Source organism: Leiobunum rupestre, chromosome 3 (assembly GCF_980474605.1).
Source record: "Leiobunum rupestre chromosome 3, qqLeiRupe1.1.hap1, whole genome shotgun sequence".
NCBI classification, from domain to species: domain Eukaryota; kingdom Metazoa; phylum Arthropoda; class Arachnida; order Opiliones; family Sclerosomatidae; genus Leiobunum; species Leiobunum rupestre.
Genome location: NC_143386.1, coordinates 58,837,683 through 58,851,350, shown reverse-complemented (window position 1 = coordinate 58,851,350; position 13,668 = coordinate 58,837,683). Strand labels below are relative to the sequence as shown.

The window sequence follows — 13,668 nt, the reverse complement described above, 5'->3', positions numbered from 1 at the left end:
ATTCAACCGACATTTTGTTTGCTCAGAAGTGGAAGCATGAAACCTAACCTAACATAACCTTACCTACTTCGGTTTAGATAGTTAAAAATTTTCTATAACCTTTTTCGAATAAATGGGATTCGACCCAATGGGATTGCAAAATTGGAATTCGATCAATTGGGAAAGTATATTTTTTTATTCGATCCATTGGGAATTTGACCCAATAGGATTCTATCCAACGGGAATATACCGAAGATACCAACGTGAAGAGAGCATATTTCAAAATATAGTTATGTTATAAATGGAATGTTCGCACAATTAATAAGATATCGTTACTGCACTCTAAACAATGACTTGTTTAAAAAGTTTCCCGATAAATTATTTAGGTTTCACACTGATTTCATGAAAAACCTGAATAAACCCGGTCCTTTCGAAATCGAAAGATGGAAGCATTAACTCAGGATTAATTAATTGCAAAACTATATTTACAATTTTATTTTCATGGAAATTATCGTAATTATAAATACAAAACTTTATTTATGTTATCAAATTTACCATATGTCTAAAATTGTGCTTGTAAAACTTTAAAACAATATATTATCTTTAAATTTTGTTTTCGGTAATCTGATTTTTGGGGCGACGGTTTCGTGGGATAAAATCTCGCTTGGAATATATACCATTGTTTATTTATGTAGCATACGCCCGTTGCAAAAAGTTCATTGTTAAGATTTTTTAATGGTTGTTTTTTCTCTTTAAGTTTCTTAAAAATGATGCCACGGTAGAACTAGAGAAAAAAAGGTCTTAAATGTTTTTAATATTTTCGACGTGCTAGCGTTTCTAGCAATTGTTATATAATGAAGAGTTATAAGCTCTAGTTAGTAAATAAAATGGTAAGCATAGAGCTAGGATTACTTTATATAATATTAGCATATTTACACGTTTTAGAAAGTAGCTAATGATATAAGGAAATCACTTCCATTTTCAGAATAGTGCCAATTATTAATATAAAATTATCAGAAAATAAAAATTGCCATTATTTTATTAATGTTCTAATTTTATATAGTTATCAAAATTTCCGTAATTTGTTTACAAACGAATAAACTTAGACCTCCTTAAATTATTCCAAATATTAAGATATTACTATTTCTAATAATTTCAAAAAAGTGTTTTACTATTTTATAGAAATTTTAAATTTTATTGAGATATTTAAGTTTGAAATATTTAAAAACCCTGTATAGATAAAGTAACAGTTTTACTATTTTATAGTAAAATTAGATTATTTCAAATTATTATTAAGATATTGCATTTTCAAATGATTTGAAAAACATTTATATATAGAGCAAATGATTATTATTTTATTTTTTTATATATAGAGCAAATGATTATTATTTAATTTTTTTATATATAGAGCAAATGATTATTATTTTATTTTTTTATATATAGAGCAAATGTTTTACTATTTAATAGTAAAATAAGATTATTTTAAATTATTATTGATATATTGCATTTTATAAAAGTTTTACTATTTTATTGGACATTGAAATAGAGCAAATATAAAAATTAAATATTTCATAACAAAAATAAATTATTTTAAATTATTACTAAGATACTACATTTTGAAATAAAAAACGTTGCACATATAGAGCAAATGTTTATACTATTCAAATAAATATTTTTTATATTTTAGCCTAGTTTAAATATTTATTTTACGAGCCCACACTAAATTTGTACGAATTTCGTGTATTTAAAAAACCTCCGCTAGGTGTCTATATGAAATCTACAAACGTCTATCGTAGCGATCACAGATACCCACAAATTTAATTCAATTCAATTTATAAAATAAAGTTTAAATATTATCTGAAACTTTTGCGGTATTTTTTTATTAGCATAGTTTGGACTAATTTTTCTTAAGGCAGAACAATACTTAAAAATTGAATCGCCAAGAAATGGGCCGTTAGAAAAACGGGATCATATAGACACATTTGTAAATAATATTGGTCAGAGCCGAAAGTCGAGTTAGCGTATAATGAATGGCAAAATAAAAAAATCCACTTTCGCCGTTACAGGTCATTAGTGATCCGTAGAGACAGAAAAATTCTTTTCAAAATTGTCTCTTTTTTTTTACTCAAATGTACTTTTTAAAAACTAACAACGGTAAAAAAAATCGTTAGAAATATTTCAATCTCGTATGATTAACTGACGCCCCACCTTGGTGAGCTAGAAAATAACCACAGTCTTTTTTTTAAAGAAAGGTTACCCTATCAAACAATGAAAACTTTTTGATGGTTTTATCCGAATATTTGAGAGTTACCTGATATTTCAAACTGGATGTGGAAGATAGGTTAACGGGGCGTTCGAATTTACTGTCAGGTTACTGCCGTTACAATTGCGATATGGGTTTGTGACCCACCGAGAAAAATATGTACAGTTTGATAAAATAATTTTAGAACCATTTATTAGTTTTTGAATTATTGTAGAATGTAGTTAACACCCATAAAAAGGGGGCAGGCAAAAGTGTTTCCACTCCTTAAAACGAACTAGAAATGTTGTAATTTTAAATATTGATAAAATTGGTAAAAAATTAAAAAAAATTGGTAAAATATTGATAAAATTGGTAAAATATTGTTTAAATTGGTAAAGTTTTATTTCAATTGGTAAAAATGTTATTTAAATTGGTAAAATATTGATAAAATTGGTAAGGTAAAATATTATGTGCATTGGTAAGATATTGTTTCAATTGGTAATATATTATTTAAATTGGTAGTTTATTATTTAAATTGGTAAATTATTATTTAAGTTGGTAAAATATTATTTAAGTTTGGTAAAATATTTTTATAATGGTAATTTTTTGTTTAAATTTTTTTTTTTTTTTAAATGCTACTCGCTTTTCCATTTGAGCGTAACCAGAAATTTACCTTGGGGAATTTCTGAAATTTAAAATGACTAAATAATGTCAATTAGTATAGTCATAGCTACAACAAGGCCCAAAGGTAGAGGCTCAGACACCCTTTGTCTAGGTTACTGAGAACGTAAGAGTCTACCTTTCAGTTCTTGAGAAATAGACATCACCTTATACCAGAAGTACATATCTTTCCAGATAATTTTACACAGTGGACACGTGTACTTTCGCAGACTCAAAATACACTAGGGGAAAAAATTTACATCAAATAGTGACTTTCAATAGTTATTACATCGGTAAAATATGCTTTAAATATCAGTAAATATCCCTTCGCAGTGTAACTTTCCATTTGGCATTAAAAGGCGCAGTGATGCACGCAGTAAACGTTTGGTCGTGATACGGTGTGCGGGAAATTTGCACCCATTTGGAATTACCTCAAGCCGGCGAAGTACATGTTCTATCTTTATGAGGTAGATGCGTACTTACTTCCAAAGATATATATTATAAACTTCTGATAATACCTCTAAAGTCGAAAAATATATTCGTGATATAAAATTTAAATAAATATCCATAATGGGCCATTCCACGTCAATTCACCCAATGATGTTACCATGGGTCAAGTGATTTTTGTAAAATTTTGCACACAGTATTTTTTTAATTTTGATGACGCACTTCTTAAAAAAATCAAATTCAAAAAATAATTTGAAATTTGAAAAATATTTTTTTTAAATGTATTTGGTGTATATCGTTGGAAAGGGCATACATAGCTGAGTAAAATGACACCATTAGCAACTCTGTAGCTTAATTAAAACAGCTGCTATGGGGATTATAAAATATACCAGTCATGTCATTTTTGCCATTTTATGAAAATTTTGAACAGCGTTAATATGAAAACCATTTGATATAATTCAATAAAACTTGGCATTTTCCTAGACACTATCTATATCAAAAATTTCATTAAAATCCGAGATGGTCAGGGTTTTGAGTGTGTTGATTTCACATGGAATGCCCCTAATATCATAAGTAACATAATAAACATATTGCTTTAATGCTATATTTCTAACAGAACCTTTTTTCGGCACTGATACTCTCTTCAAGCTGTGACTTGGATGACCACTTTTTGATAAAAATTTAAGCCTAATATCGGAGAGCACGTTCTGGAGTCGCGAGGGGCTTTGGCTTTGTTGTGAAGCCCCGTGCGAATCACGCGTGATAAAAAACATGAGCTCGTTGCGCCGAGAAAAACGTTTTTAATTTTTATCATTTTAGCCCAATATTCCGCCTATCTATCGGAAGCCAGATATTTCGGCTTAGCGGAAGTCTCGCGTATTTTAGACGCTAGAGGGCTCTGTGCTGAGAAAACATCTTGATTACGCAATAACTAGAAAAATCAGATTGGTTGTAAATCTCGTTAATTGTTATACTTATTGTTATTATGTTACTTATGATAATATTAAATTAATTACCAAAACAAAAGGGTTACTAAAAGACAAAAGTTTCAAAATAAAACCGTAATACTTGATTTGACCCTGTAAATCTCGAAATTCGGAAAATTTTGCTCGAGGCGAAATATTTTGGCCAAAATAGGGATGATATTAAAACGAGGTTTAACTCAAAATACAGCCTAGCCCAACATTTTACTCGGCAGCTTCAGAATGAGGGTGTGCCACCCGATTACTTATCATTGAAGGATATTTAATGGCATTGAAAACAATACAATCGTGGAGTTAGGGACCCTATTTCCATCAGCCCTTTTAAAACAGTCTAACAGACAGACATAATGTATTACGTACACCCACCCCAGTTCAAGACCGAATTAATTTCTGAAAAAATATGTAATATCCAGGTATTTTGTATTATGACAATGAATGGCACGACCTTTTCGGATATTGAGAGTAAGGTAACCGGGCCAAAATGAGAGGTGTATGGATTGGAAAATTAGTTTAAAAAAATTCACCGTGATTGAATAGTTTCTATATAGTAAAAAGAAAATTTGATAAAGATAGCCTGGGGTTAAAAAAAAACCTTTTACGTCGTGTTTAAGTTAATGAAAAAAGCGCGCCTCCCGAATAAATGTAACAATGGTGGTTTAACGGCTAAATATAATTCAGTAATGGAATTTAAATTGAAACGACCTTAGCCCGAGTTACAATGAGTCCATTGTGGAAGTCGTACTAAAGTGATATTAACCACAACGCCTACGTACATTTTTGTACCTTCAAAATGACGAAAACAATTTACTAAACGAATTAATACAATTTAATTAATAGCGGTATGCCGTTAAGACGTGAGTCTCGTGTATGATAACAATCAACGAATCAACGGGTGAAAATGAAATGGGCGCAGTCTTTTTTTTCAGAATAACTGTCTATGTATTTGGCCAAGGTAACGAAGTATTCGGGGCAGAAACGTGGTCCATTTAGATTACGTTCCTCGATTTGGCAGTACGAGGTACTAGGCCGTATTGGATTTAAAACTACTTCAAACTGGACTGTAATTCGCTTAATATTACCATTAATTTATATTTTTTATTCAATTATTGAAATTTACAGGGTGAGGTGACTAGAACTGTTCCTTATAAAATCGTAACATAATAGAGATGATATTTAATATATAATATATTATATTTATTATATAATATATGATATTTAATATATAATATAAGACATATAATATATGATATATAATATATGACATATAATATATGATATATAATATATGACATATAATATATAATATGGCATATAATATATGATATATAATATATGACATATAATATATAATATGGCATATAATATATGATATATAATATATGACATATAATATATAATATATAATATATAATATATGACATGACATATAATATATAATATATAATATATAATATATATAGTTAATAGTTTTTGAATCCAATGCACAAATGGGGAAAAATAATTTCCTTAATTTAATTTTTCGCACTAAATTGACGTTATCAGACGTTAAAATAATTATCAAACTCAATAACGGTATTTATATGTTTAAGAAAATCCTTCAAAATTGATATTTAAATCGCCAAATAGATACGCTTAAATGTCATATATTAACCTAGAATTTTAAGTATTAGAATACTTTGACCTTAAACATTTATGAAAAAAATCAGGGTGCGTTTACTAAACACGAGGCGTTAGCCTTTAAAGAACATTACACTGGAATAAATTATGTTAAATTAAAACCCTCCTTCGATTATTATAACAATAAATAGCTGTGAGCCTTGAAACTAAACCTTTCAAAATCTTTGACGAATTAAACGCGTAGATTAAGGTTAAAACTTAAAGAGTAACGTGCATTTAATTTTAAAAAAATATATATTCTCCAAGTGAGGATCCGAAATCTATTAAAATTCCAAACGTATCTTGAAATAATACGGCCCGTGATGAAAAGCAAAAATCTATTGTGTTAAGGTATTTAAGTAATCATTATTTTTAGTAAGATTACTAAACTCGAAGCGTATAGAAAATATTACTTCTTTCACGAAATGTAACTTTTTTCTTGATTAACACCTTGAACGACCAAAATTAGTTGCGTAAAAAAACCTTGATTGTATTTAGCGTTGGCAATTTTATAATCACAGACACCGGCAACTCAAAACAAACGCGAAACAATTTTTCATTGTAAATATATTTCCTTTTTCGCCCACATTCCTTGGTTACGCAAAAATGACGCGCTTGGCTAATCAGTACGCTTAATTTATAGGCTGTAGGCCATGCCACGAGCGAAATTGACTTTCAAACGATAAATCGTACTAGTGCGTTTTCAGTATGTACGTAAGCTATATAATTAAAACTAAATAGACGGTAGCTATTGGAAATTATTCCTAAAGTTGGTTGAGGGAAAGAACCTATTCATGTGAAGAATTCCTATCAATAACCGTTACGCTATATTTTGGCTATATTAACTAAAGTAGTGGTTTGAAAAATATTGCGAAAAAATAAGCTATCGTGGGAGAGTTGTAAATTCCGCAAATAAATGCTTTTTTGGGGTCGTTTTGTAATTGGAATGTTTCAAAATATTGCCTTTTCTAATTTTTAAAATTAAGTATTTTTAAATTAGCTCCACGGAATTATAAAGTATTTCACTTATAGATATATTTTAAAATTAAATTGACTCCTTCAAAATAGCACACGCTTTTAAAAAGAGGTGCAATGAAAAAATATGCGTTTACAACTTGATCGATCCAATCAGGTGTGTATGGTACCCTTGAAATAGTCCACTGTTGTAGATGACACGTAAAAATGCAATGATTCAATCTTCAATTGTTAACTCGAAATTTTTGATTCAATCTTCAATGGTCAACTCGAAATGCATGATTCAATCTTAAATTGTCAACTCGAAATGCATGATTCAATCTTAAATTGTCAACTCGAAATGCATTATTCAATCTTAAATTGTCAACTCGAAATGCATGATTCAATCTTCAATTGTAAACTCGAAATGCGTGATTCAATCTTCAGTTGTCAACTCGAAATGCGTGATTCAATCTTCAATTGTAAACTCGAAATGCGTGATTCAATCTTCAATTGTAAACTCGAAATGCGTGATTCAATCTTAAATTCAAAACTCGAAGTTAAAGATTCAATCTTAAATTCATAACTCGAAGTTAAAGATTCAGTCTTAAATTCATAACTCGAAGTTAAAGATTCAATCTTAAATTCATAACTCGAAGTTAAAGATTCAATCTTAAATTCATAACTCGAAGTTAAAGATTCAATCTTAAATTCATAACTCGAAGTTAAAGATTCAGTCTTAAATTCATAACTCGAAGTTAAAGATTCAGTCTTAAATTCATAACTCGAAGTTAAAGATTCAATCTTAAATTCATAACTCGAAGTTAAAGATTCAATCTTAAATTCATAACTCGAAGTTAAAGATTCAATCTTAAATTCATAACTCGAAGTTAAAGATTCAATCTTAAATTCATAACTCGAAGTTAAAGATTCAATCTTAAATTCATAACTTCCCCTTTTCCGTAAAACATTCAGCGTAAAGGGTCGTCCAAAGAAATTTGTACACAACACTGCCTTAGCGTGTTTAAAGGCTAGCTGCGTTCTCCTTGTGTTTGTTGCTCCTAGATGGCAGCCTCCAAATACAATGTTGTATATCCTATTTGAGATGGTAGATTCAAGCCCAGTAATTCAATCTTGTAAAATACAATTGAAACTTAATTTTCCACTGAAACTTAATAGTTCAGAGTGACCAATCGTGACCAAATTTGTGTCTAGGGTTTGATTTCGGTTGAAATGTTCTTTAAATAAAATAAATAGGCGTCTAAAAGAGTAGGTAATAATCGAACTTCTATCTTTCTTTTTTGCCAGTACTGTGCAATTTAGGAGAAACTGCGGCTCAAGGACAAATATCGCCGGTCTACGTACCAGAAGGCGGCAGGAGAGACTTGGACTTCGCCGAGAGTGGTCCTTCGGCTTTACTAGCCCTTCCAACCGTCACTGTCCGCGGATTCCTCAACTTCCGAACGACCGTTGATGGAACAGTCATCGTCTTCACCCCCGCTTCCGAGGCACCCTCCGTAGAGCCGTCTAGAGCCCAACTGGACGCGGGGACACCTTCCACCACCAGAGCTCCGGAAACGGGACAACCAAATAACATCCAAGACATTGGGTTCAGTCAAAACAACCAGGTGCGTTTAATTACGATTAAAAACCAAATTAGGTCTAACCAGGACAAAAACTAAAACTCGATTTAAACTTAACAAGGACCCGCTTCTGGTAAAGAAAACTTCAGGGGTCAGTGAACAAAAGGACATCGGCCGCATCGAGACCTTGAGGGACTTCAACGCGGTCATTCCATCCTCTGAGAATGTCTTCCTGATTAAGTCCAAAGTACAGCCCACCTCCACTACATCCCAGCCAACCCAAGCTGCCAAACCAGTTAAGACTGAACCGACACTCCTTCAACCTACCGGTCAGTATGGCGAGAATAAAGGTTAATAGTGTAGAACGGTAATACTAAAAATCCTTATTTCGATCAGGCGTAACTCAATCCGAGACCGCGACCGGGGGAGGACAATACCCAACTGGTTTGGTGACCGTCCTCGGAGGAACTAATGTCGAAAAGGGGGCAACGACCATACACGAAACTAAGGTCATCGGAACTTACATCGATGGCAAATACGCCCAAATATTGCAAAGTACTTCCAGGGTCATCGGAGGATCCAAACCCACCAATAAACCAATTGCGTCTGCACCTCCATCTACGTCCTCCTTCACCCGGAGCATCCAGCCCACACCGTCAACCCCCAAATCGTCTCAAGTAGTCAGGACATCCTCACCCAATAGCTTCGTCGCCAGCCGACAGGGAGCGAACAGAGAGAAAAACAACCAAGTACGACCACCTGATTATCGAATGAAAAAAAAATGCATATCAATTTGATACCACTATCAAAAATGGCCTAAACTTTAAGGGGTTAGGGATGGACTAAAAGTAACTCTACTCGACAACTGGTAAACCAAGGGATATTATTTATTTCGTACAAATAGACTATCTAAAATAAATATAAAAATATCTACACCAAGAAGTCTATACGGGAAATATTAAAACTTTTAAATAATATTTAAATTTGTTGGCGAGATTAAATCATGAAATATATTGCTTTAAAGGGCGGAGGATTATAAAAATACTTTGGTCTAGGCTATAATATCCATAATATTTTTCGGCAAAAACTTCCCAATTAGTGAGAACTTGAGAAACTAAACTCACGTGCCTTTGATAAAAGGATCAAAAATGGCTAATTGAGAAGACAACTAAACCTTTCTAGCGAAAATGACCGAGAAAGGAGCACGTTGGTTGATGACCAAGAAACCAACAAACTTTGAATCCTCCTCAATCATTTCCGCAGAAAAGTTTCTTTGCCATTTTAACTCTACAGCTGAGAATCAATGCTCTAATATAAGAAATATTTCAAGGTTATTGACAAAAAGACAAACTTACAGGTGACTAGCAGCACTAGTACTTTTCCTCGAACCAGGACTGACAACAAGCCCTTGTCCAACAACCTGAGACGCGGGGACGACGCTATCACCGGAAACACCGTCCTTCAATCTTCTTTCAGGATACCGAACGGCGGAGAGAACAATCAGAGAGCCAGCAGCGTAGCCACCCAATCCCTGGAAAGTGTCGTAGTCAACTCCAATCGATTCACCAACAAGAATGAACGAGTTCGACCCACCAGTGTCGTAGAAGACGAAAACACCCTAGTCAACTTGAACAACGCCAGACGAAATCAGACCAACTCGTCGGCCAGACTTAGATACCAACTACCCAGGAGACAAAGTCACACTGTAATTATAGCGGGTTGAACAATAAAAGTTCAGGATCCACTAATTTACGATTTACCAATTTAGGTCCGACTCAACCGATTCAAGGTCAAGTTGACTGTCCGGCCAGAACAGATTGGAGCGGCCAACGATGACGAGCATCACACCAGCAAGAATCAGTTCGACGATGAAAACGAAAGTGAACACAAACCCGAGGCTGGAAGTTTCGACCCCAACAACGTTGTCTTCGAGAAAGCCACCATTACCAGTGAGATAACTCTTCACGTCGGTCGAAGGAAGTCGGTCCGAACCATCACCATCACCACCTCCATCCCCAAATCGGGAAGCGAAGCCTCCGAAGTAGACTCCAACAACATTGCGCTTCAGCGACCAGTCATCGACCCGACTGAAGCCGCCGCGAATGACGCCCTGATCGCCGCAACTACTCCGCCCAACGGCCTTTCCGGTTCCTTGGTACCATCCGGTGAAGAAACTCCTCCGTTGATCATATCTAGGTAAAGATTTAGCCATTGCAGGATTAAATTTAGGCCAGTAGACGTTTCCAGTAGTCGAGCTTTTTCTCTAATTTTGACATACATTTCTGCACGCTTTTGATGTTGTATTTATTTTATTAATAATTTTATTTGTAAAAATCGCCTATTTTCCAGTAGCCAGTAGAGCTGGTTATTGCGTTAAGCTTCGTGCACACTGAGAGAGAGCCAGGACCAGTTCTATTTTTATTTTAAACGAGGACGAAGTCGGGGTTCACGTTCGGAAAAAATACAACCTCGACGACCACTAAACTTAGTTATTTTTAAGCCTAAACTAAACTTACAAAATCATAACGTGGATTTATTCCTGAAAGAATAAATCCACGATAACAGAGATCTAAAGAACGACGGTGTTATTTGTGGTATAAGTGGCTTACGTTATTGTTAAATATTTGAAATTAAATAGTTAACCCACCTTTTATCTAACTTAAATTTATGAAAATTAACCAGTCCCGATAGCGTAAGACATGAGACGAACTAAATAATACCGGAATTCATTTAGCATCTTGGTGTGTGACTCGCGGGTCGTAGTTATGTGTCTGTATGGTATTTGTGGTTACGGTGGCAGCATGATCTATCTAAATTGGCGCCATCGGGAGCGAGTGAGCCATACCTTCCTCTCCCTTCTTTCAATCCTCTCTGTCTCCATTAGTTTTTGCGTCCGCTTCTTTGCTGCTCTGTAGCAAGCCTCTTCTTTTAATGTTCTGCACCAACACGATATAATGACGGATAAATGAGACTAAAGAATTTTGTTTTATTACCCCCCATTCTTTCTTTTCGTGGTCTTCTTCGGCACCCATTCTGTACACCACCCCAATCTCTTCTGTCCCTGTTTTCGTCCCCACACCCAAAAATTCCCTTCCCGGCTTCAGAAACAAACGAACCGACCTTATAACTATCTCCAGGACCTATTCGACCACCGAGAGGGTCTGGAGGACCTCAGTTGTTCCCTACGTCGATGGTGAAATCACCACGAGCCACACCGTCACCGAGAACTTCATCATTAGGAAGATCATCACCGCTTACAAGACCATGCCCCCGCACGACGAAACTGGAGAAGAAACGGAAAACGTCGATCCACTTCCCACCCTGGACTCCAACCAAAATTACCAAACCGCCTTGTTGCAAGGCGCTATTCCATTACCACCCTCACCACAGCAGCAATTACTTCTTCAGACACCATCTCCTCAACAGCAACAACTACAGCAACAACAGCAATTGTTTAACTTGCAAACGTCAGGTGGTCTGAATTCCCCTTATTTGCAGTTGACGAGCTCAGGCACCATGCCTTTGGATCAGCTTGGCAATAACCCCTTATTGTCCTTGAGCGCCGCCCTATCTCAAAACCCCTTGGCCGCCGTGTACTTGGGTCTTCATCAACTTAACAGACAAGTATGTTTCCACGGTGTCCTCTAAGTTGATTCAAAGATATATTGATGACTTTTATTGCCACAGGTTACTCAGTACTCAACCGTCACTAAGTCTTCCGAGTATACAACAACGGAGACAGTGTACAGTACCAGAGTGGTGAGATTGTACGACGGTAGACAGACCAGGTTCCGTACCTTATCGGAACCCATTTCTACCACGGAAAAAGTGGTCACTTCATACACCACAACAGTGGAACCATACATAAATACTCAGGTATAAAATATTAACACTTTTATTCATTCTCATACAATTGATCCAAGGCTTAAGTTTAAGATTGAAATCTTACGCCTTTGCTCGATAAAAAATGAACTTACAAAATGAAATTACAAAATGAAATATCTTTTGCTATATCACGTATTAAGGCTCTGCAACAGCAGCAGCAACTTCAACAGTTGATCGGGAACACGCAATTGGTTCCAATACCAACGATTCAACCTCAAAAGACTAGCACGGTAACGTCCTCGTACACAACCGTGACCACGGGGACCAGTTACAGCACCAAGATCTACACGCTGATCTACAACGCTTTTAGCACCAAATTCAGAACTGTCACCAGTACAAGTACTTATCCAACGACCATTACCACCTTCTCCACTAGCGAGTATGTCGTCAGAACGCCGGTCAGCGCGGCGCCAGTGCTACCAATCATTCCTCCTCAACCCGTACCGGTTCCCCAAGCGCCAGCGGTCTTGCCACCGGCACCAGTGCCAGTACCAGTAGTGGCACCAATCGCGACCACGGTTCAACCGGCGCCATTACCAATCACTCAAGCCTAAAGAACCTCGTGGTCTCCCCGCCAGAGGGGGACTTAGACCCCACAAAGAAACGCTCATGTACAGATCCAAAAAACTTATATATATTAATCGGGAGGTCTAATTTAGTGCAAGTCGATTTGACAAGAACACTACGAAACCTTCCGCTGTAATTATTTTGAGAACAACTTTACCGCGTTATTATTTCGAAGTGGAGTAATTTCGGTTCGATTTAAATCGAGCCAATGACCAAAACGAACTAAATAGTTTTCACATTTTAAAACGAACTTTGATAAACTAAAAATACAAAGTCGACAAAATGTGTAAAATAACTGAAATATTTAAAAACAAAATCGTAGTCGAGACCGCTCTCAAATTAACTCAAAAATCGAAAATGAGTAAAATTTGTGAAGAAAAAATACTTCAGCTACTTTTTGTATTTTTTAAACAACTGCGGACGTAAGCAAAAACTGATTTCACCGGTTTTCGACAAAAACCCGAATTGTGAAATTAAATTAGCCGTACTTGTAAGCTTAGCGAGATAATTTAGAAAATAAAACTAAATTTCGTCGTGAATTTAAAATCGAATTTCTCGAATTTTCAAGAAAATTAATCATAATTTTGGAGCGTAATGAGATATTAAAGTAAATATATCTTTTAAATAATTCCCAAATATTGAAGAACTTTTCCAAGCTACATATGTGATTTACAAAGAAAATGGACAATTTAAAATGAAAACGAAAAATGGA

The 13,668-nt window shown here is 34.8% G+C and overlaps 1 protein-coding gene across 2 annotated transcripts in view; it reads left to right on the top strand.

Annotated features, from left to right (window-relative positions):
* LOC149953213 (uncharacterized) overlaps nt 1-13,637 on the top strand; it is a 73,983-nt gene extending 60,346 nt beyond the window's left edge. The window contains exons 2-9 of one of the 2 annotated variants that reach the window (XM_090168815.1): nt 8,230-8,549; nt 8,626-8,833; nt 8,901-9,253; nt 9,862-10,209; nt 10,273-10,700; nt 11,642-12,128; nt 12,192-12,380; nt 12,530-13,637. In XM_090168815.1, coding sequence (XP_090024941.1) covers nt 8,230-8,549; nt 8,626-8,833; nt 8,901-9,253; nt 9,862-10,209; nt 10,273-10,700; nt 11,642-12,128; nt 12,192-12,380; nt 12,530-12,943 — 2,747 coding nt within the window. In that variant the 3' untranslated portion in view covers nt 12,944-13,637. Of the gene's footprint in view, nt 1-8,229; nt 8,550-8,625; nt 8,834-8,900; nt 9,254-9,861; nt 10,210-10,272; nt 10,701-11,608; nt 12,129-12,191; nt 12,381-12,529 lie in introns of both variants that reach the window. The other variant, XM_090168814.1, reaches the window with a different exon arrangement.
* The last annotated feature ends 31 nt before the right edge of the window (nt 13,638-13,668 follow it).